This window comes from Ornithorhynchus anatinus, chromosome 1 (genome assembly GCF_004115215.2).
Source record: "Ornithorhynchus anatinus isolate Pmale09 chromosome 1, mOrnAna1.pri.v4, whole genome shotgun sequence".
Classification (NCBI taxonomy): Eukaryota; Metazoa; Chordata; class Mammalia; order Monotremata; family Ornithorhynchidae; genus Ornithorhynchus; species Ornithorhynchus anatinus.
The window spans coordinates 133168378-133187054 of NC_041728.1; the positions used below are offsets into that span (position 1 = coordinate 133168378).

An 18677-nucleotide genomic window follows, 5' to 3' on the forward strand; every position below is an offset into this window, starting at 1 on the left:
TTTTACAAATGAGGTAACTGAGGCACAGAGAAGTGAAGTGGCTTGCCCAAGGTCACACAGCAGACAAGTGGCAGAGCCGGGACTAGAACCCACGTCCTCCGACTCCCAAGCCCGGGCTCTTTCCACTGAGCCACTCCTTCTCTTGTATTCACCTCGGCGCTTAGTACATAGTAAGAGCTTAACAAATACCACAATCATTATTCTTATTATGGGAAACACGGCCCAGAGGCCTGGCAGTGGGGCCTGGAGGTGCCCGCGAACGGATCCCCTTCTGCCGTGGGAAGGTTTTTTTTATTGTTGGTGGGGGTTTTTTTAAATGATATTTAAGTGCTTACTATGTGCCAGGCACTGTAGTAAGCCCTGCGGTGGAACAAGTAAATCAAGTTGGACACAGTCTCAGATGGGGCTCACCCTCTCAATCCCCATTTCACAGATGAGGTTACTGAGGCCCAGAGAAGTGAAGTGACAAGATCACACAGTAGGCAAGTGGCAGAGCCAGGATTAGAACCCGTGATCTTCTGACTCCCAGGCCCACGCTGAATTTCCACACGCCCTTCGATTGGTCTTCCCTAAATCCTCATTTCCCCGACCCGCCCTTCCCTCTACGTCACCTGTGTATTTGGATCTGTACCCCCTAAGCGCTGCCGCTAGTCAGCTGTGTGACCGTGGGCAAGTCACTTAACTTCTCTGTGCCTCAGTTACCTCATCTGTCAAATGGGGATTAAAACTGTGAGCCTCACGTGGGACAACCTGATCACCTTGAATCCCCCAGCGCTTAGAACAGTGCTTTGCACATAGTAAGCGTTTAACAAATACCACAATTATTATTTTTTTTTTGATATTCACCCCAACCTCACCTGTCTCCTCTCCCCTGTTCATTACCGTACTCTCCCAAATGCTTAGTACAGTGCTCTGCACCCAGAAAGAACTGCGGCGTGACTTTGGGCAAATCACTCCGCTTCTCTGTACCTCAGTTCCCTCATCCGTAAAATGGGGATTGAAACTGTGAATCAGAACTCGGTAATTACCATCGATTGAATGACTTGCTTAATCCGTACGTCTTGGCACCTGGGAGTGTCCATTCGTTCAGTGCAAGTCAGTCATTTATGGAAACGCTTACTGTGTGCAGAGCACTGTACTGAGCGCTTGGGAAAGTAGAGTACAGCAGTAAAGAGAGACGATCCCTGCCCACAACGAGTTCACAGTCTGAGAACCAGCTGAGATGCCCAGGCAGGACCCTGACTGAAAAGGGGTCCGCGAGGGGAAGTGAGAGGGTGGGCCAGTATAACCGTGTGTTGGTGTGTACTTGTGTAGCTCACTTTAAGGTTTCTGTGTCCTTGTGCGTGTAGGCAGATTTCTGTGTGTCCCCTGTATTTGCAAAGGGCTTCTTATTTTTCCCAAGTGCTTTCACGTCGGTTTTCATTCGTTCATTCACTCATTCAATCGTATTTATTGAGCGCTTACTGCTTACAGAGCACTGCACTAAGCACCTGGGAGAGTACGGTAATAATAATAATAATAATGTAGGTATTTGTTAAGCGCTTACTATGTGCCGGGCACTGTTCTAAGCGCTGGGGTAGACACAGGGGAATCAGGTTGTCCCACGTGGGGCTCACAGTCTTCATCCCCATTTTACAGATGAGGTAACTGAGGCACCGAGAAGTTAAGTGACTTGCCCAAAGTCACACAGCTGACAAGTGGTAGAGCCGGGGTTCGAGTCCGTGACCTCTGACTCCAAAGCCCGTGCTCTTTCCAGTGAGCCACGCTGCTTCCCTATTCATTCATTCATTCATTCATTCAATAGTATTTATTGAGCGCTTACTAGGTGCAGAGCACTGTACTAAGCACTTGGAATGGACAAATCGGTAACAGATAGAGACAGTCCCTGCCCTTTGACGGGCTTACGGTCTAATCGGGGGAGACGGACGGACGAGAACGATAGAAATAAATAGAATCAGGGGGATGAACATCTCATTAAAACAATAGCAAGTAAATAGAATCAAGGTGATGTACATCTCATTAGCAAAATAAATAGGGTGATGAAAATACATACAGTCGAGCGGACGAGTACGGCGCCGAGGGGAGGGGAAGGGAGAGGGGGAGGAGCAGAGGGAAAGGGGGGAGAAGAGGGTTTAGCTGCGGAGAGGTGAAGGGTGGGTAGAGGGAGCAGAGGGAAAAGGGGAGCTCAGTCTGGGAAGGCTTCTTGGAGGAGGTGAGATTTAAATAGGATTTGAAGAGGGGAAGAGAATTAGTTTGGCGGAGGTGAGGAGGGAGGGCAATATAGCAACAGATACACTTCCTGCCCACAATGAACTCAGTCTAGAGGGAGAGACAGACATTAATATAAATAAATAGATAAATTACAGACATCTACAGATATATTCATTCATTCAGTTAGAGAAGCAGCGTGGCTTTGTGGAAAGAGCATGGGCTTAGGAGTCAGAGGTCGTGGGTTCTCATCCCGGCTCCGCCACTTGTCTGCTGTGTGACCTTGGGCAGGTCGCTTCACTTCTCTGTTGCCTCAGTTGTCTCATCTGCAAAAATGGGGATTAAAAAAATGTGAGCCCATGTGGGACAATCTGATTATCCTGTATCTACCCCAGCACTTAGAACAGTGCTCTGCACATAGTAAGCACTTAACACATACCATAGTTATTATTATTATTATTATTATTATTATTTGTGCTGTGGGGATGGAAGGGAGGATGAATGAAGGAGCAAGTAAGAGCGGCTCAGCGGGGAGTGGGAGAAGGGAAGCGTTTTTTCATTTTAACCTAATGACAGCCCTGCCAGTTAAGGAGAAGCGGGTATTGTTATCCCCATTTTACAGATGAGGGAACTGAGATACATAGACTGTAAGCTTGTCCTCTAGACCGTAAGCTCTTAAGGGCCAGCGATCGCGTCTGCTGATTCTATTGTATTGTACAATGCTCTTCACGTAGTAAGCGCTCGAAAGCAGCGTGGTGCAGAGGATAGAGCCCAGGCCTGGGTCTCAGAAAGACCTGGGTTCTAATCCCAGCTCTGCCACTAGTCTGCTGTGTGACCTTGGGCAAGTCACTTCACTTCTCTGGCCCTCAGTTACCTCATCTGGAAAATGGGGATGGAGACTGTGAGCCGCACGTGGGACGGGGGCCCTGTCCAGCCCGATTTGCTCGCATCCACCCCGGCACTTAGTACAGTGCCTGGCACATAGTAAGAGATCAACAAATGCCACCGTTATCATCATTATTATTATTAATAAAATGTACCCTTGTTTGATTGTGATGTATTCAACGGCACCCAAGAGGCTAATGGTAGAGGCGGAACCCGAGCCTAGGTCCACTGAACCTCAGCCCCGTGCTCTTTCCGCTGGACTTCCCTGTCTCCTGTGGTTAGGTGTGTCTGTGTTTGTGCGTGTGTGTGTCTGTAGGGGGGAAGGATTAATATCTGTTTGCCAGGATACTTCTGGGTGTGGTGGGTGGAGGGAAGTTGTAATATGTCGGGCAGCGATTGGGTGGAGGAAGTCGGGGTGGTAGCAAGGGGACGTTTGTGTGTCCTTAAAGGAATATATTTGCAATAGTGATAATTGGGTTTTTTTGCCAAGTGCTTTCTAGGTGCCGAGCACCGGGACAGACCGGGCACGGTGCCTATTCCACATGGGGCTCGCAGGCTAAGTGGGAGGGAGAACTGGGACTCCATCCCCATTTTACAGACGAGGAAACTGAGCCATAGAGAAGTTGTGACTTGCCCGAGGCCACATAGCAGACAGGTGGCGGAGCCGGGATTTGAGCCAGACCTCCTGACTCCTGGGCCCGTGTTTTTTCCACTAGGCCATGTTGCCTGTCTTTGTGTGCTCTAGCGTCTGGGTGCCGATTTGATTTTGGGGAGGGGAGAGGGTGCGGCGCACGAGAACGTGGTTTCCCCCCGCAACTCTGCTCTTGGGGGTCGCTCGAGCCCCAGCTGAGGATCTGCCCTTCCCTCAGTAATAATAATGATGATATTTGTTAAGCACTGTCTGCGCGCCAGGCACTGTACTAAGCACCGGGGTGGATCCATGCCAACCGAGTTGGACACAGTTCCCGTCCCCCTGTGGGGCTCACAGTCTCAATCCCCATTTTACAGATGAGGTAACTGAGGTCCAGAGAAGGTCGCACAGCAGACAAGTGGTCTGCTTGGAGAAGCAGCGTGGCTCAGTGGGAAGAGCCCGGCCTTGGGAGTCAGAGGTCGTGGGTTCCAATCCCGACTCCGCCACCTGTCAGCTGTGTGACTTTGGGCAAGTTGCTTCATTTCCCTGTGCCTCAGTTCCCTCATCTGTAAAATGGGGATTAAGACCGTGAGCCCCACGTGGCACAACCTGATTACCTTGGGTCTCCCCCAGTGCTTAGAACAGTGCTTGGCACATAGTAAGCACCCGGGCTTGGGCGTCAGAGGTTGTGGGTTCTAATCCCACCTCTGCCACTTGTCTGCTGTGTGACCTTGGGCAAGACACTTCACTTCTCCGGGCCTCAGTAACCTCATCTGTAAAATGGGGATTGAGACTGTGAGCCCCACATGGGGCAACCTAATTACCTCGTATCTACCCCGGCGCTTAGAACATTGCATAGTAAGCACTTAACAAAGTACCATCATTATTATTATTATAGAGCGGCGGAATGGGGATCAGACTCCTCGATTCCGAGGCCCGTGCCCTGTCCGCTACGCCGTGCTCAGTGCCAGCTCTCTGGCAGCTCGCGGGGAAGCCTTAGGGGGCTCCCTCCCTTCAAAGCCTTATTTCCGCGGCCCTTCCCCCCTGCTTCAAAGCCTTATCGAAGGCCCGTCTCCTCCGAGAGGCCTTCCCTGACTAAGCCCTTCCTTTCCTCTTCTCCCACTCCCTTCTGCGTCGCCGTGACTTGCTCCCTTTATTCGCCCCTGACCCACCGCTCCCTTTTCTAGGCCCAGCCCTCAACCCAGCTCCCGATCGGAATCGTCCTCTTCCCGGTACCTCTCCTGTGACACAGGAAGAGGTTGAAGTAGCAGTAAGCGCTTCGCGTGTCCAGTGGGTGCAATACACTGTACTAAGTGTCTTCCCAGCACAAAACAAGCACGTGACACATCGATCAGTGGTATTTATTGGGTGCTTACTGTGTGCAGAGCACTGTACCTCAGTCCTTGGGAGAGTAAGATAGAACAAGGAGCCCTTAAGGGGCTTTTAATTTAATTGGGGAAACAGACATTAAAGAGTTAATAATAATCACAGAGAAGCAGCGTGGCTCAGTGGAAAGAGCCCGGGCTTGGGAGTCAGAGGTCATGGGTTCTAATCCCAGCTCGCTGCTTGCCAGCTTTGGGCAAGTCACTTCACTTCTCTCTGCCTCAGTTCCCTCATCTGTAAAATGGGGATTAAAACTGTGAGCCCCACGTGGGACAACCTGATCACCCTGTATCCCCCCGGCGCTTAGAACAGTGCTTTGCACATAGTACGCGCTTAACAAATATCACCATTATCATTAAAATAATCAACTAATGGCATTTGTTGAGCACTTCCCATGTGCCGGCCACTCTGCTAAGCACTGGGGCGAATACGATCAAATCCGGTTGGACACAGTCCCCTGTCCCAAATGGAGCTCACAATCTCAATCCCCATCTTACAGATGGGGTCACTGAGGCACAGAGAAGTGAAGTGACTTGCCCAAAGTCATCTAGCAGACAAGTGGCGGAGGCGGGGATTAGAACCCATGACCTTCCGACTCCCAGGCCCTTGCTCTAGCCACTACTTCATGTTGTTTCCCACAGAGTAGTCAAAATAAATAGTGGAATATACCATTGATTAAACGTACATATACGCACACACTTAAGTCCTGAAGATAAGTATGAAAATGGCAAACTGTCTTTCCCTCGACAAGTCTCTCCATTAAGTTTCTTGAGGGCAAGGACCATTTTTCTTTCGTTGGGCTCCGTGCAGCGCTCCCCATCGTTGAGTAAATACCGTTGACTGGCATATTTTTTTGGTTAGGGATTAACTCCAGACGAGAGGAAACCACTTTGAATTACTACAAGGAATAAACCTCCATATTTTACGATAGGTAGAGTTGACGTTTGCTTACTATGCAAGCTGTAGAAGGATACTTACGATCTTCAAAAGTTTCTTAAAACTGGAGGCCAATTCTGACCCTATTCCTACCTTTCAAGTGGATCATCCTTAACCACACTTGGCCATTAGTGATGTGAGCAACTGGGAAAGAGCTGGAGAAAACTTTGGAAGGACGATGTCGTTTATGAACTTCTCGTTGAGGTTGACTTAATAGCGTACTTTATCTTTGCAGATGGTAGAAATCCTATTCCATTATGCTGATAAAGCTTTGAAGAAATGCCCGGACCAGGGCAAAATCCAAGTGATGGAGCAACATTTCCAGGTAGAACTTTGTCGATGAACGAATACAGTCGAATGATCGATTGATCGATGGTTCGGTCGGATGTGATTTCAGGTGGGGAAAGGAAGGGCACTTGGTGACACAGGGTTGGGGGCTTTTCTAGACTGTAAAGTCGTTGTGGCAGGGAATGCGTCTTCCAACTCTGTTACATTGTTGTGTTTTCCCAAGCGCTTAGTACGGTACTCTGCGCACAGTAAGTGCTCGGTGAATACAATTGATCGCCTGAAAGGTTTTTTTAATTAACGGTATTTATTAAACCCTTATTAAGCACCAGGCACTGTACTAAGTGTTGGGTTAGATACAAGGTGATTGGATTGGACACGGTCCCTTTTCATTCATTCAATCGTATTTATTGAGCGCTTACTGTGTGCAGAGCACTGTACTAAGCGCTTGGAATGGACAAGTCGGCAACAGATAGTGACGGTCCCTGCCCTTTGACGGGCTTACGGTCTAATCGGGGGAGACGGGCAGACGAGAACGATGGCGATAAATAGAGTCGAGGGGAAGAATGTCTCGTAAAAACAATGGCAAATAAATAGAATCGGGGTGATGTAGATCTCATTAAACAAAATAAATAGGGTGATGAAGATACAGACAGTCGAGCGGATGAGTACAGTGCTGAGGGGGTGGGACGGGAGAGGGGGAGGAGGAGAGGGAAAGGGGGGAGAAGAGGGTTTAGCTGCGGAGAGGTGAAGGTGGGGGTAGAGGGGGCAGAGGAAAAAAGGGGGGAGCTCAGTCTGGGAAGGCCTCTTGGAGGAGGTGAGCTTTAAGTGGGGATTTGAAGAGGGGAAGAGAATTAGATTGACGGAGGTGAGGACGGAGGGCGTTCCGGGACCGCGGGAGGACGTGGCCCGGGGGTCGACGGCGGGACAGGCGAGACCGAGGGACGGTGAGGAGGTGGGCGGCGGAGGAGCGGAGCGTGCGGGGTGGGCGGGAGAAAGAGAGAAGGGAAGAGAGGTAGGAAGGGGCAAGGGGCTGGACAGCCTTGAAGCCTAGAGTGAGGCTTCAGAGCACTGTACTAAGAGCTTGGAATATGCAATTCGGCCACAGATAGAGGCAATCTCTGCCCAACAACAGGCTCACAGTCTAAAAGACAGTGGGTTCACAGTCTTAATCCCCCTTTAGCAGATAAGGTAACTCAGGCCCGGAGAAGTGAAGTGACACAGCCCCCAAGGGGCAGAGCTGGGATTAGAACCCATGTCCCTCTGGTTCCCAGCCCCGTACTCTGTCTATTAGACCACACTGCTTCGAGTGGAAATGACTTTTCTGCAAGAGGTGTGGAAAGAACGGGGGAAAATTCACCGCCCCGTTGGTTTCTTGCTAATGGGAGCAAAGCCACCTTTGACGTTCGGAAGGAGGACGTCGGGTTTTCGTCCACCGCCCTTAAGGAGCATGAAAGTCTTGGGAGAAGTGTCATAGACACTTGTGGGGGCCCGGTGCCTGACGGGCTACTTACGTAGGGACGGTTCTCCAACTAATCTCCCGGCTCTGCCACTTGTCAGCTGTGTGACTGTGGGCAAGTCACTTCACTTCTCTGTGCCTCAGTTCCCACACCTGTAAAATGGGGATTAAAAGTGTGTGAGCCCCACGTGGGACAATCTGATCACCCTGTATCTCCCCCAGCGCTTAGAACAGTGCTCGGCACCTAGTAAGCGCTTAACGAATACCAACATTATTATTATTAAGGAATGGCCTCGACAGAATTGCGGTCATCCTCATTTCGAAGGGTGGTGGAGGCTGTCCGGAGACACTGGAGTAAAGATGTTTGTCCAGCAGATGGCATGCCATCTCCTGGTTTTCCAGCCTCTCTTCCCAAATATTCCCTGGTCCTAAATATTCCCCGCTCCGTCAGGGAATTCCTCTCCCCCCCCCCCCCCCCGAAGCGGTGTGGAGCCTCTGAGCGTTCTGAACATCCAAAAAGGGATTGATGAAATGTTTCTCCGAAACTGCTTTTTCCTGCAGAAAAGATCAGCAGCCCACTGTGCCCGCGCCGTTATGTACAGAAGCAGCATGGTGTAGTGGCTGGAGCCCGGGCTCGGGAGTCAGGAGGTCATGGGTTCTAATCCCGGCTCTGCCACTTGTCTGCTGGGTGACCTTGGGGAAGTCACTTCACTTCTCTGGGCCTCAGTGACCTCCTTTGTAAAATGGGATTGAGACTGTGAGTCCCACATGGGACAAATCCAACCCGATTTGCTTGTATTCCTCCCCAGCGCTTAGTGTACAGCGCCTGGCACGTAGTAAGTACTTAAATACCACTATTATCATTATTGTTATTATTCTTTTTTCCTACACTTCCCTTGGATCCTTAGCAGTTAATTTTTTTTCCATCTTTAGTCTTTCCAGCGACTCTAAGCTGGTCATGGGCCAGGAACGTTTCTGCTAAGACTGTTGTACTGTACTCTCCCAAATGCTTAGAACAGTGCCTTGCACATAGTAAGCTCTCAATAAATATCACCGATTTTGGTGTCGTGAAGCCTGAAGACTTGAGTAGGGCCATCATACTCAATCGGGAGAAGGATCATTTTGGCAGGTAGAGTAGCGCTTACTGTGTGCTAGGCACTGTACTAACCACTGTGGTGGATACGAGCCAATCGGTTGGACACAGTTCCTGTCCCATGTGGGGCTCACAGTCTCAATCCCCCTTTTACAGATGAGATAACTGAGTCCCAGAGAACTGAAGTGACTCGTCCAAGGTCACAGAGCAGATAAGTGTCGGAGCTGGGATTAGAACCCATGACATTCTGTCTCCCAAGCCCGTGCTCTACCCACTGTACCATGCCGAGCACTGTGTTGAGCGTCAAGATAACCAGATTGGACAGTCTCCATAGCACACGGGGCTCACAGTCTAAAGGAGAGGGAGAAGAGTTATCTCAGCCCCGATTTAGAGATGAAGAAACTGAGGCCCAGAGAGGTTAAGCGACTCCATACCCAAGGTCACACATCAGGCTAGTGGTGGAGCTGGAACAAAAAACCAGGTCTTCTGAGTCCCAAACCTGGAATCTTTCCTCTAGGCCACGATTTTACAGTGATATGACTCCCTCTTGTGATCCTCAAGAGAGGTTGTCAGCTCTACGTAATATGTACCACCTTTTCTCCAGAGCCTGAACGTATATTTTCTCATTTGTCAACACACCCCTGTGAGGTTGAGATAGAGGAAACTGAGGCACAAAAGATATGGCCTGTCCAGGCCACATGGATGATAAGTGGCAGACCCAGTTCTTCCATCTTGTATCTCAGTGCTCTATTTATTAGGCTTCCAGGGAATGGGAATAAACATGGGATTTGGAAGGCCTCGTAACTCATTCAGTCGTATTTATTGAGCGCTCACTGTGTGCAGACCACTCTACTAAACTCTTGGAAAGTACGATTCAGCAATAGAGACAATCCCTGCCCACACCGGACTTACGGTCTAAAAACACCGGGCTTAGAGAAGGGGGCTGAGAATATATATTGGGGTGGACATAGGGAGGGGGAATCGGGGGTTTTGTTTTTTAAGCCTCCACTTAAGCCCTGTGGATGGCCACGAAATAGCTAGACGAATAGGTCGGAGGGCATCTCCAAAGATTAATATTGCCGGGAGGAGCCTCGGCGATTCCATCAGGTTGCATTTCCCTTGACTCGGCAGGGACGAGGTCTAAATATACATTCGAAATGCAAATGGCCTTAATAGAGTTCAGCATCGCCCCCCTCCATGTATTAAGACACTTTTATGCATGTCTTCTCCCACTGCCCTTTTGCTCTGGTTTTCTTAGAATTTCAGCCTAAAGTACAAATATTGGCAGTCTGTTGGCTTAAATTTTGTCCAATAACAAAAAAAGTTATTGACTCTTATTGGATAATGTACCAGCAACATCTTTCTTTTATTTCCAGTGGAAAATTTGTCTTTTCCTGTAACTGCCCTAGTCTTGGATTCCTCGAGAGCACCTCCAAGGCTTCCTTTTTTGAAATTCTGGGCTAGGCTTGTGGGTTTAAGTCCCGTTCTGCCTTTCCTTCAACCGGTCCCAAGGCTGTAAGAGAATCAATCGGTCGATCGATGGTATTTGTTGAGCACTTTTTTTTTAGTGGTATTTCCTAAGCGCTTACCATGGGCCAGGCCTGGGGTGGCTACAAGCAAATCAGGTTGGACACAGTCCCTGTCCCACATGGGGCTCATAGTCTCAAACCCCATTTTAAGGATGAGGTAACTGAGGCCCAGAGAAGTGAAGTGACTTGCCCAAGGTCACACAGGAGACAAGAGAAGCAGCGTGGCTCAGTGGCAAGAGCCCGGGCTTGGGAGTCAGAGGTCATGAGTTTGAATCCCGGCTCCGCCACTTGCCAGCTGGGTGACTTTGGGCAAGTCACTTAACTTCTCTGTGCCTCAGTTACCTCATCTGTAAAAAATGGGGATTAAAACTGTGAGCCCCACGTGGGACAACCTGATCACTTTGTATCCCCCCCCAGCACTTAGAACAGTGCTTTGCACATAGTAAGCGCTTAACAGATACCACCATTATTATTATTAAGTGGCAGAGCGGGACTAGAGTCCAGGTGCTTCCTAACTCCCAGACCCATGCTCTATCCACTAGGCAGCACTGCTCCTCAGAGCACGTACTTAACACTTGGGACAGCAAAAAACTTCATTCTTCTCCCGTCATGCAATTACATGTGTGTTTTGGTATTGTGGCATGGCGACCCCGCGAGATTTCCCACTGACCTCCGTGTGGGCAAGATCTCTAGGGATCTTCTTTCAGCTCCCAGATTAGGAGGACTTCAGCGTTCCCCCCCCCGTCTCCCCTTTAAGCAGCCCAGAAAAAAGTAAAACCCAGTCATCTGCCTGAAACAACAAAATGAATGGTGCCCAATAATAATAATGATAATAATAAGTATGGTCTTTTTGTTAAGTGCCCACTAAGTGCCAGGCACTGTACTAAGCTCTGGGGTAGATACAAGCAAATCTGGTTGGACCCAATCCCTGTCCCATGTGGGGCTCACAGTGTCATTTGCAGATGAGGTAACTGAGGCCCAGAGAATTGTAGTGACTTGCCCAAGGTCACCCAGCAGGTGGGATTCGAACCCATGACCTTCTGACTCCATGCTCTAGCCGCTTTGCTTAGGTTTTGAGAAAATGTCGACAGTCCCTTGGGTCTGAGTGAAACCTCCCCGGTCCAGTACAGCGTGCTGCTAGCGTGTCTTTTGACAGGATTATGCCACTGATGTGTTTTCATTATGATTCCTCCCCAGGATATGGTGCCTGTCATAGTTGATTATTGCCTTCTGCTTCAGCGCAAGTAAGTGAGACCCCTCCTCAATGCATTGCCTTTCACCTTCATTCCTTTTTATCTTGCTGGTATGCAATTTACTGCTGTGAAATTGACTTGATTGATTTTTTTTTTGCTTTGAATTCGTTAAATTTTTTTATTTCGGCAATAATTTTCCGGTCTATTCAGCTAATGCAAATAATGGTCCAGAATAGGAATAGGTAGCCCTTAGGAAAAAAAAACAAACCACCACGCAACTAAAAAAAACCAAACAAAAACCCCACTGTCTGTACCTCCCACCCACCTTAACCCCCCCTTAAAAATGCAGGTATTTGATCCAGGCACTCTTTACTTTTGCAGTGTGCGTCCCAGACGATCAGATCTGCTTACCATCGTGCTAAACATCTAGGAAATATATTTATGGGTTTAAAATGAAAGTGAAAACTTGGTTGGAGAAGTGCGTGTGCATGTGTGTTTTCTCTGGGAGGTAGGGAGGAGGTAATCCCTCTTGGTCTTATCTAATCTGTTCGAATGAATCCCCGGTTTTCAGGGCTTTGTCCGGCTTAAACGTATAATTGAACACACGCTCCTTATTTTTCCATACAAGCCCATCAGCTCCAAATTCATCGCACACGAAACTGATACTTGGTGATAGGTGGTGAAGATTGAGTTTGGCAGGCCTCCTATGCCTCCTCTCCCTGAAAAACTCACAGTCATTATCCTGTACTTTAAATACCTTGAATGCAAGTCAGTTTCCCTTGGATAGACCTTCGGCTGCCAGGAAAAAACAGAAATAAAGATAGGGCTCCCACAGATCTCTCAAGTTGGGAGAAGGAATTTTGAACCATTCCTTCATTCGCTCATATTACTGAGCACTTAATGTGTGCCGAGCACTATACTAATCATTCGGGAGAGTACAAATACAACTATAAGCAGAAGACACATTCCCTGCCCACGAGCTGGGCTGGGTTACCTTCTAGAGACAAGGTAACCCGGTCGGACACAGTCCCTCTCCCATGTGGGGCTCATAGTCCAAGGGGAATAATAAAAATAATAATAATTGTGGTATTTAAGTGTTTACCGTATGCCGGGAACTGTACAGAGTGCTGGGGTACAAGCAAATCGAGTTGAACGCGGTCCCTGTCCCACGTGGGGCTCACAGTCTCAATCCCCATAGGGAAGAACAGGGATCGAAACGCCATTTTACAGAGCAAACGGAGGCACAGACTAAATGACTCGCCTCAGGTTGCCAGGCAGACGAGCGGCAAAGGCAGGATTAGAATCCGTGCCGCTTAGGATGGGAGCGAGATGGCCCGGCACGGCGAGGCATCGTCGTCCAGTGTTGGGCCCCAGAAGTTGCAGCGGGTTTCATTAGTCGTTTATACAGAAGGAGACCGTAAGCCCGTCAATGGGCAGGGATTGTCTCTATCTGTTGCCGAATTGTACATTCTAAGCGCTTAGTATAGCGCTCTGCACATAGTAAGCGCTCAGTAAATACTATTGAATGAATGAAAGAAGAGAATTACAGTTGGGAAGGGGGAGAAGTCAATCAGTGGTATTTATTGAGCACATAGTAAGTGCTTAACAAGTACCACAATTATTATTTATAATATTCCCCTTGGACTATGGGCAGAGCCCTGTATTGTACTCTGGACTGAACATTCGGGAGAGATACTAATCGAGATATTTGTTAAGCGCTTTCTATGTGCTGTACTAAGCACTGGGGTGGATCCAAGCAAGTCGTGTTGGACACAGTCCCTGTCCCTCGATGGGCTCACGGTCTCGATCTCCATTTTACAGACAAGGTAACTGAGGCCCAGCGAAGTGACTTGCCCAAGTCACACTGCAGACAGGCGGCAGATGCGGGATTATAACCCATGACCTCCTGACTCCCAGGCCCCTGCTCTATCCGCTGCATCGTGCTGCTTCTCGATACTAATAATAATGGTATTTGTTAAGCGCTTACTATGTGCCAAAGCGCTGTTCTAGGCGCTGGAGTAGATACAAGGTCAGCGGCTTGTCACATGTGGGGCTCACAGTTTTAATCCCCGTTTTGCAAATGAGGTCGCTGAGGCACAGAGAAGTGACTTGCCCGAAGTCACACAGCTAAGTGGCGGAGTCGGGATTAGAACCCACGACCTCTGACTCCCAAGCCTGTGCTCTTAATACCGTAGAATTTTCAGACATGTTCCTAGCCAGTGATGAGCTTATGGACTAGATGGGGAGCTAGACTTTGAATATGAATGTATAATTTAAAGATATGCATAAAAGTGCTGTGGGTTTGGGGATGGGGCAGATAGCAGATGTCCAAAGGTCACAGATCCAAGTGCATAAACAGAAGGGAGAAAGAGCCGGGCGGGGGGAAGAAGGCTTAATTGGGGAATAGTAATAATCATTATGGCATTTGTCAAGCAACTCACTGTGTGCCAGGCACCGTACTAAGCGCGGAGGTGGAGGCAAGCAAATCAGGTTGGACACAGTCCCTTGCCCCCCGTGGGGCTCCCCGTCTCAATCCCCGTTTTACAAATGAGGGAACTGAGGCCCAGAGAAGTGAAGTGATTGGCCCAAGGACTCACAGCAGACAAGTGGCAGAGCGCATGACCTTCTGACCCCCCATACTCTATCCACCACGCCATGAGGCCTCTTGGAGGAGACGTGACCTTCATAATTCTTTGAAAGTGGAGAGGGTGAGAGCGGAGAGAAACACTCTAAGCATTTAGCCTTGATTAGTGGAACCGGAGGTTCCCTTCGATGGAATAGTCCCCGTCTTGATTTTTGCCCCAGCATCCCAAGACGACCTCGGAAAACAGGAAAACGGGTTTTTTTCCCCGGAGTGTGGGGCAGGAGAAGGCCCGATCACCGCATTCTCCCACGGAGTGGTTGTCCCCGCCTCTGGCAGGCAGAGAGAAGGGGAGGCGATTTTTGAAAAGTGCATTTAATTTGGGCCCGGAGAGCGCACGAGGGACCCCGGACTTCTCCTCTTCATCTCCCAAGCGCCCGAGCTGTCGGCTTGGCAAGGGAAGGGGTCGTTGAGAATGAATGTTGGCAAAAAAAAAAAACTGGGGCTGGGGGACACGTACACAAAGAGGAGAGATCCTACAAACCGCCACCGGGCAGAGGGGCTGAGGGAATGTTCAGAGGAGGCCCCCCGAGGAAGAGAACGAAAATGGTAAACAGCAATTTTCAAGTCGGTATTTCCAGTAAACAAAGTCAGAGGCCTGGGGAACGGGACCTAAATATAGAAACCTAAGTGCTAAAACTGATTGGGTCTGGCAGCCGCACTCAGAACGATTTTTTAAAAACGTCTCCGAACTGGTCGTCTTTTAAGGTAGACCCACACGTTTGATTTCTCGGCTCATTCCGTCTCCTCTCTTCTCCCTCGTTGCCGCCTTTTGCCGGCCAAAGAAAGAAATGCGCAGTTTTGCTGTTAATCTTGCTCAGCAGTGTGTGCTTTTGTTCACCATAGCAAGTTGCCCTATTTAGTTGGCCGTTATGTTCTGTTTATTGAATTTTTAGTGTTCTTTTTCATTTCCCACCCCCAGGGCTTTTGTTATGTACTAAAGTACTTAATTATCTCCCCTTAGCACGGGACCTTCACAGCCTCCTATATGGTGCGAGGGCTAGCTGACCTGACATTTTCTGTATAATTCACTGGATTCAATTAGTGATTCCTACCCCCCCTTTTTTTTTTCATTAAGACTTCATTAAACTTCCAATTTCTTATCCAACTAGGGTACACTAGCCTTTTAAATGTAATGGGGATAAACCGATTTTTACAAATGCAATGGAAAGGTCTCTATTAGCTCTGAAAAGGGGAGAAAAAAAGGCAGCCTAAAAGATATATTTGGTCATTAAAAGAAAAATAAATGGATTTCATCCCCCCCCCCCCCCCCCCCCCGCTTTGGGGTATTGATCCTTTCACTTGTTCATGTGGTTACGCTTTCCTGCTGACGAAGAATGCTCTATATCATCCTGCAGCTATTATCAGGAATTTTATTTACCTATTCAGCTTGTCCCTTGTTTTCGGCCAACCCTGCTCAAAACAATAGTAGTCAGAGCCTGGTGGGAGTGATTCATTCATTCAATGGAATTTATTGAGTGCTTTCTATGTGCAGAGCACTGTACTAAGCGCTTGGAATGTGATAAGGCAGGGCAGTGAGGAAAGGGAAGAGGTTTTGTCGGGGCAGCGTTATAATTCATCCGTTCGTTCAACCGTATTTATTGGAGCTTATCACGTGCAGAACACGGTACTAAGCGCTTGGGCAGCTGTGTGACTGTGGGCAAGTCACTTCACTTCTCTGTGCCTCAGTTACCTCATCTGTAAAATGGGGATGAAGACTGTGAGCCCCACGGGGGACAACCTGATTCCCCTGTGTCTACCCCAGCGCTTAGAACAGTGCCCTGCACATAGTAAGCGCTTAACAAATACCAACATTATTATTATTACAGTACAACAACAATTAGACACATTCCCTGCCCACAATGAGCTCACAGTCTACAGTTAATGCAAATAAGTAATTGACAGCTATGTACAGAAGTGCTGTGTGGGAAGGGGGAAGAAAAAAGGGAGCAAGTCAGGGCGACGCGGAAGGGAGTGGGAGAGGAGGAAAGTGGGGGGGTTAGTCAGGGAAGGCCTCCTGGAGGAGATGGGCTTTTAATAAGGCTTTGAAGTGAGGGAGAGTCATTGCCTGGCAGATTTGAAGAGGGGAGGGCGTTCTGGGCCGGAGGCAGGACGTGGGCGAGGGGTCGGTGGCGAGACAGGCGAGATGTAGGCCCAGTGAGAAGGTTAGCATTAGAGGAGCAAATGGCTGCCCCGCTCTCCCTTCCTCTCACGCTTCCCTTCCAGCTTCCATCCGCCCCGTGTCCGTAATAACAGCCGTAGTATTTCTTAAGCGCTTCACCGTGTGTCGGACACTGCTGCGCGCAGGGGTAGAGGCGAGATAAGTAGGTCAGTCACAAGCCCTAGTGCACGTGGGGCTCGTAGCCTAAGGGAAGGGAAGAAGGGGCATCTTCTCCCCATTATTACAGAATAGGAAACTGAGGCACAGAGAAGTAAAGTGACTTGTCCAAGATCACCCAGCAGACAAGTGGCGGAGATGGGATGAGAACCCAGTGGAAAGAACAAGGGCCTGAATTCTAATCCCAGTTCCGCCACTTGCCTGCTGGGTGACTCGAGCAAGTCACTTGACTCTTCCGTGTCTGTGCTCTTAATCGTAAAATGGGCATTAAATATCTGTTCTCCCTCCTGCCGAGACTACGAGCCCCATGAGGGACAGGGACGGTGTCCAGTCTGATTATCTTGTATCGACCCTACGCTTAGTACGGTTCTTGGCACGTAGTAAGCGCTTCTGGGAAGCAGCGTGGCTCAGTGGAAAGAGCCCGGGCTTCGGAGTCAGAGGTCATGGGTTCGACTCCCTGCTCTGCCGCTTGTCAGCTGTGTGACTGTGGGCAAGTCACTTCACTTCTCTGTGCCTCAGTTACCTCATCTGTCAAATGGGGATTAACTGTGAGCCTCACGTTGGGCAGCCTGATTACCCTGTATCTCCCCCAGCGCTTAGAACAGTGCTCTGCACATAGTAAGCGCTTAACAAATACCAACGTTATTATTCACAATTACTATTATTTTTAGTCATCTTACGCCCAAGCCTATGCTCTCTCCACGAGGCCACACTTCTTTTCTGTTTTCTCCCCCCCGCCCTCCCAGCGCATCCCACTCCCCTCCTCTTCCGTGCCAGTGTCGCGTCCACAGCTTCGATGTCGCTTCTTGAGGAATGAACAGGCAGGAGGAGTAGCCTGAGAGACAACTTTGTCAATTACCTTAGATAAGCACGACAGTGTCGAAATGATAGTAATAATAATAGTATATGTTAAGCGCTTACTATATGCCAAGCACCGTTCTAAGCACTGGGGTAGGTACAAGATAATCAGGTTGTCCCACGTGGAGCTCACAGTCTTCATCCCCGTTTTACAGATGAGGGGACTGAGACACAGAGAAGTGAAGTGACTTGCCCACAGTCACACCGCTGACAAGTGGCGGAGTCGGGATTAGAACCCATGACCTCTGACTCCCAAGCCCGGGCTCTTTCCACTGAGCCACGCCGCCCTTGGATTTTCGTTATGACTCTTGCTGATGGCAGACATTCACCCTTTTAGAAGCAGGGGGCTGGATCGAGTAATCGCACGGAGTCTCACCCAATCCTATTCTTCTGCCGTGGTGGACACTCTCTTACACTCTGTTCTCTAGACTTTAAGCCCGTTGTCGGCAGGCAAAATGCCTACCAACTCTGTTGTACTGTGGTTTCCCGAGCGCTTATTACAGTCCCCTGCACACAGCACTCACTAGATGATGAGACTCCCTCGGTCTCGCCCATCCCGCCGTCGACCCCCGGGTCACGTCCTCCCGCGGTCCCGGAACGCCCTCCCTCCTCACCTCCGCCAAACTGATTCTCTTTCCCTCTTCAAAACCCTACTTAAAAATCACCTCCTCCAAGAGGCCTTCCCACACTGAGCTCCTCTTCCCCCTCTACTCCCTCTGCCATCCCCCCTTTACCTCTCCGCAGCTAAAGCCTCATTTTCCCCTTTTCCCTCCGCTCCTCCACCTCTCCCTTCCCATCCCCACAGCACTGTACTCGTCCGCTCGACTGTATATATTTTCGTCACCCTATTTATTTTGTTAATGAATTGTACATCGCCTCGATTCTATTTAGTCGCCATCGGTTTTTACGAGACGTTCTTCCCCTCGACTCTATTTATCGCCATCGTTCTCGTCTGTCCGTCTCCCCCGATCAGACCGTGAGCCCGTCAAACGGCAGGGACCGTCTCTATCTGTTGCCGACTTGTTCATCCCAAGCGCTTAGTACAGTGCTCTGCACATAGTAAGCGCTCAATAAATACTATTGAATGAATGAATGAATGAATGATGACACTGTGGCTATTAAACGTTTACTATGTGCCAGGCACTGTACAAAGCGCTGGGGTGGATACAAGCACATCGGGTTGGACACGGTCCCCGTCCCGTGTGGGGCTCACAGTCTCGATCCCCATTGTACAGATG

At 49.3% G+C, this 18677-nt stretch overlaps 1 protein-coding gene across 5 annotated transcripts in view; it reads left to right on the forward strand.

Moving 5' to 3' along the window:
* VPS8 (VPS8 subunit of CORVET complex) overlaps window positions 1–18677 on the forward strand; it is a 291073-nt gene that overhangs the window by 83215 nt on the left and 189181 nt on the right. For all 5 annotated transcript variants that reach the window (XM_029065907.1, XM_029065914.1, XM_039912997.1 and 2 more), the window contains 2 exons: window positions 6279–6368; window positions 11607–11653. In XM_029065907.1, the coding sequence (XP_028921740.1) occupies window positions 6279–6368; window positions 11607–11653 (137 nt within the window). The remainder of the gene's footprint in view (window positions 1–6278; window positions 6369–11606; window positions 11654–18677) is intronic.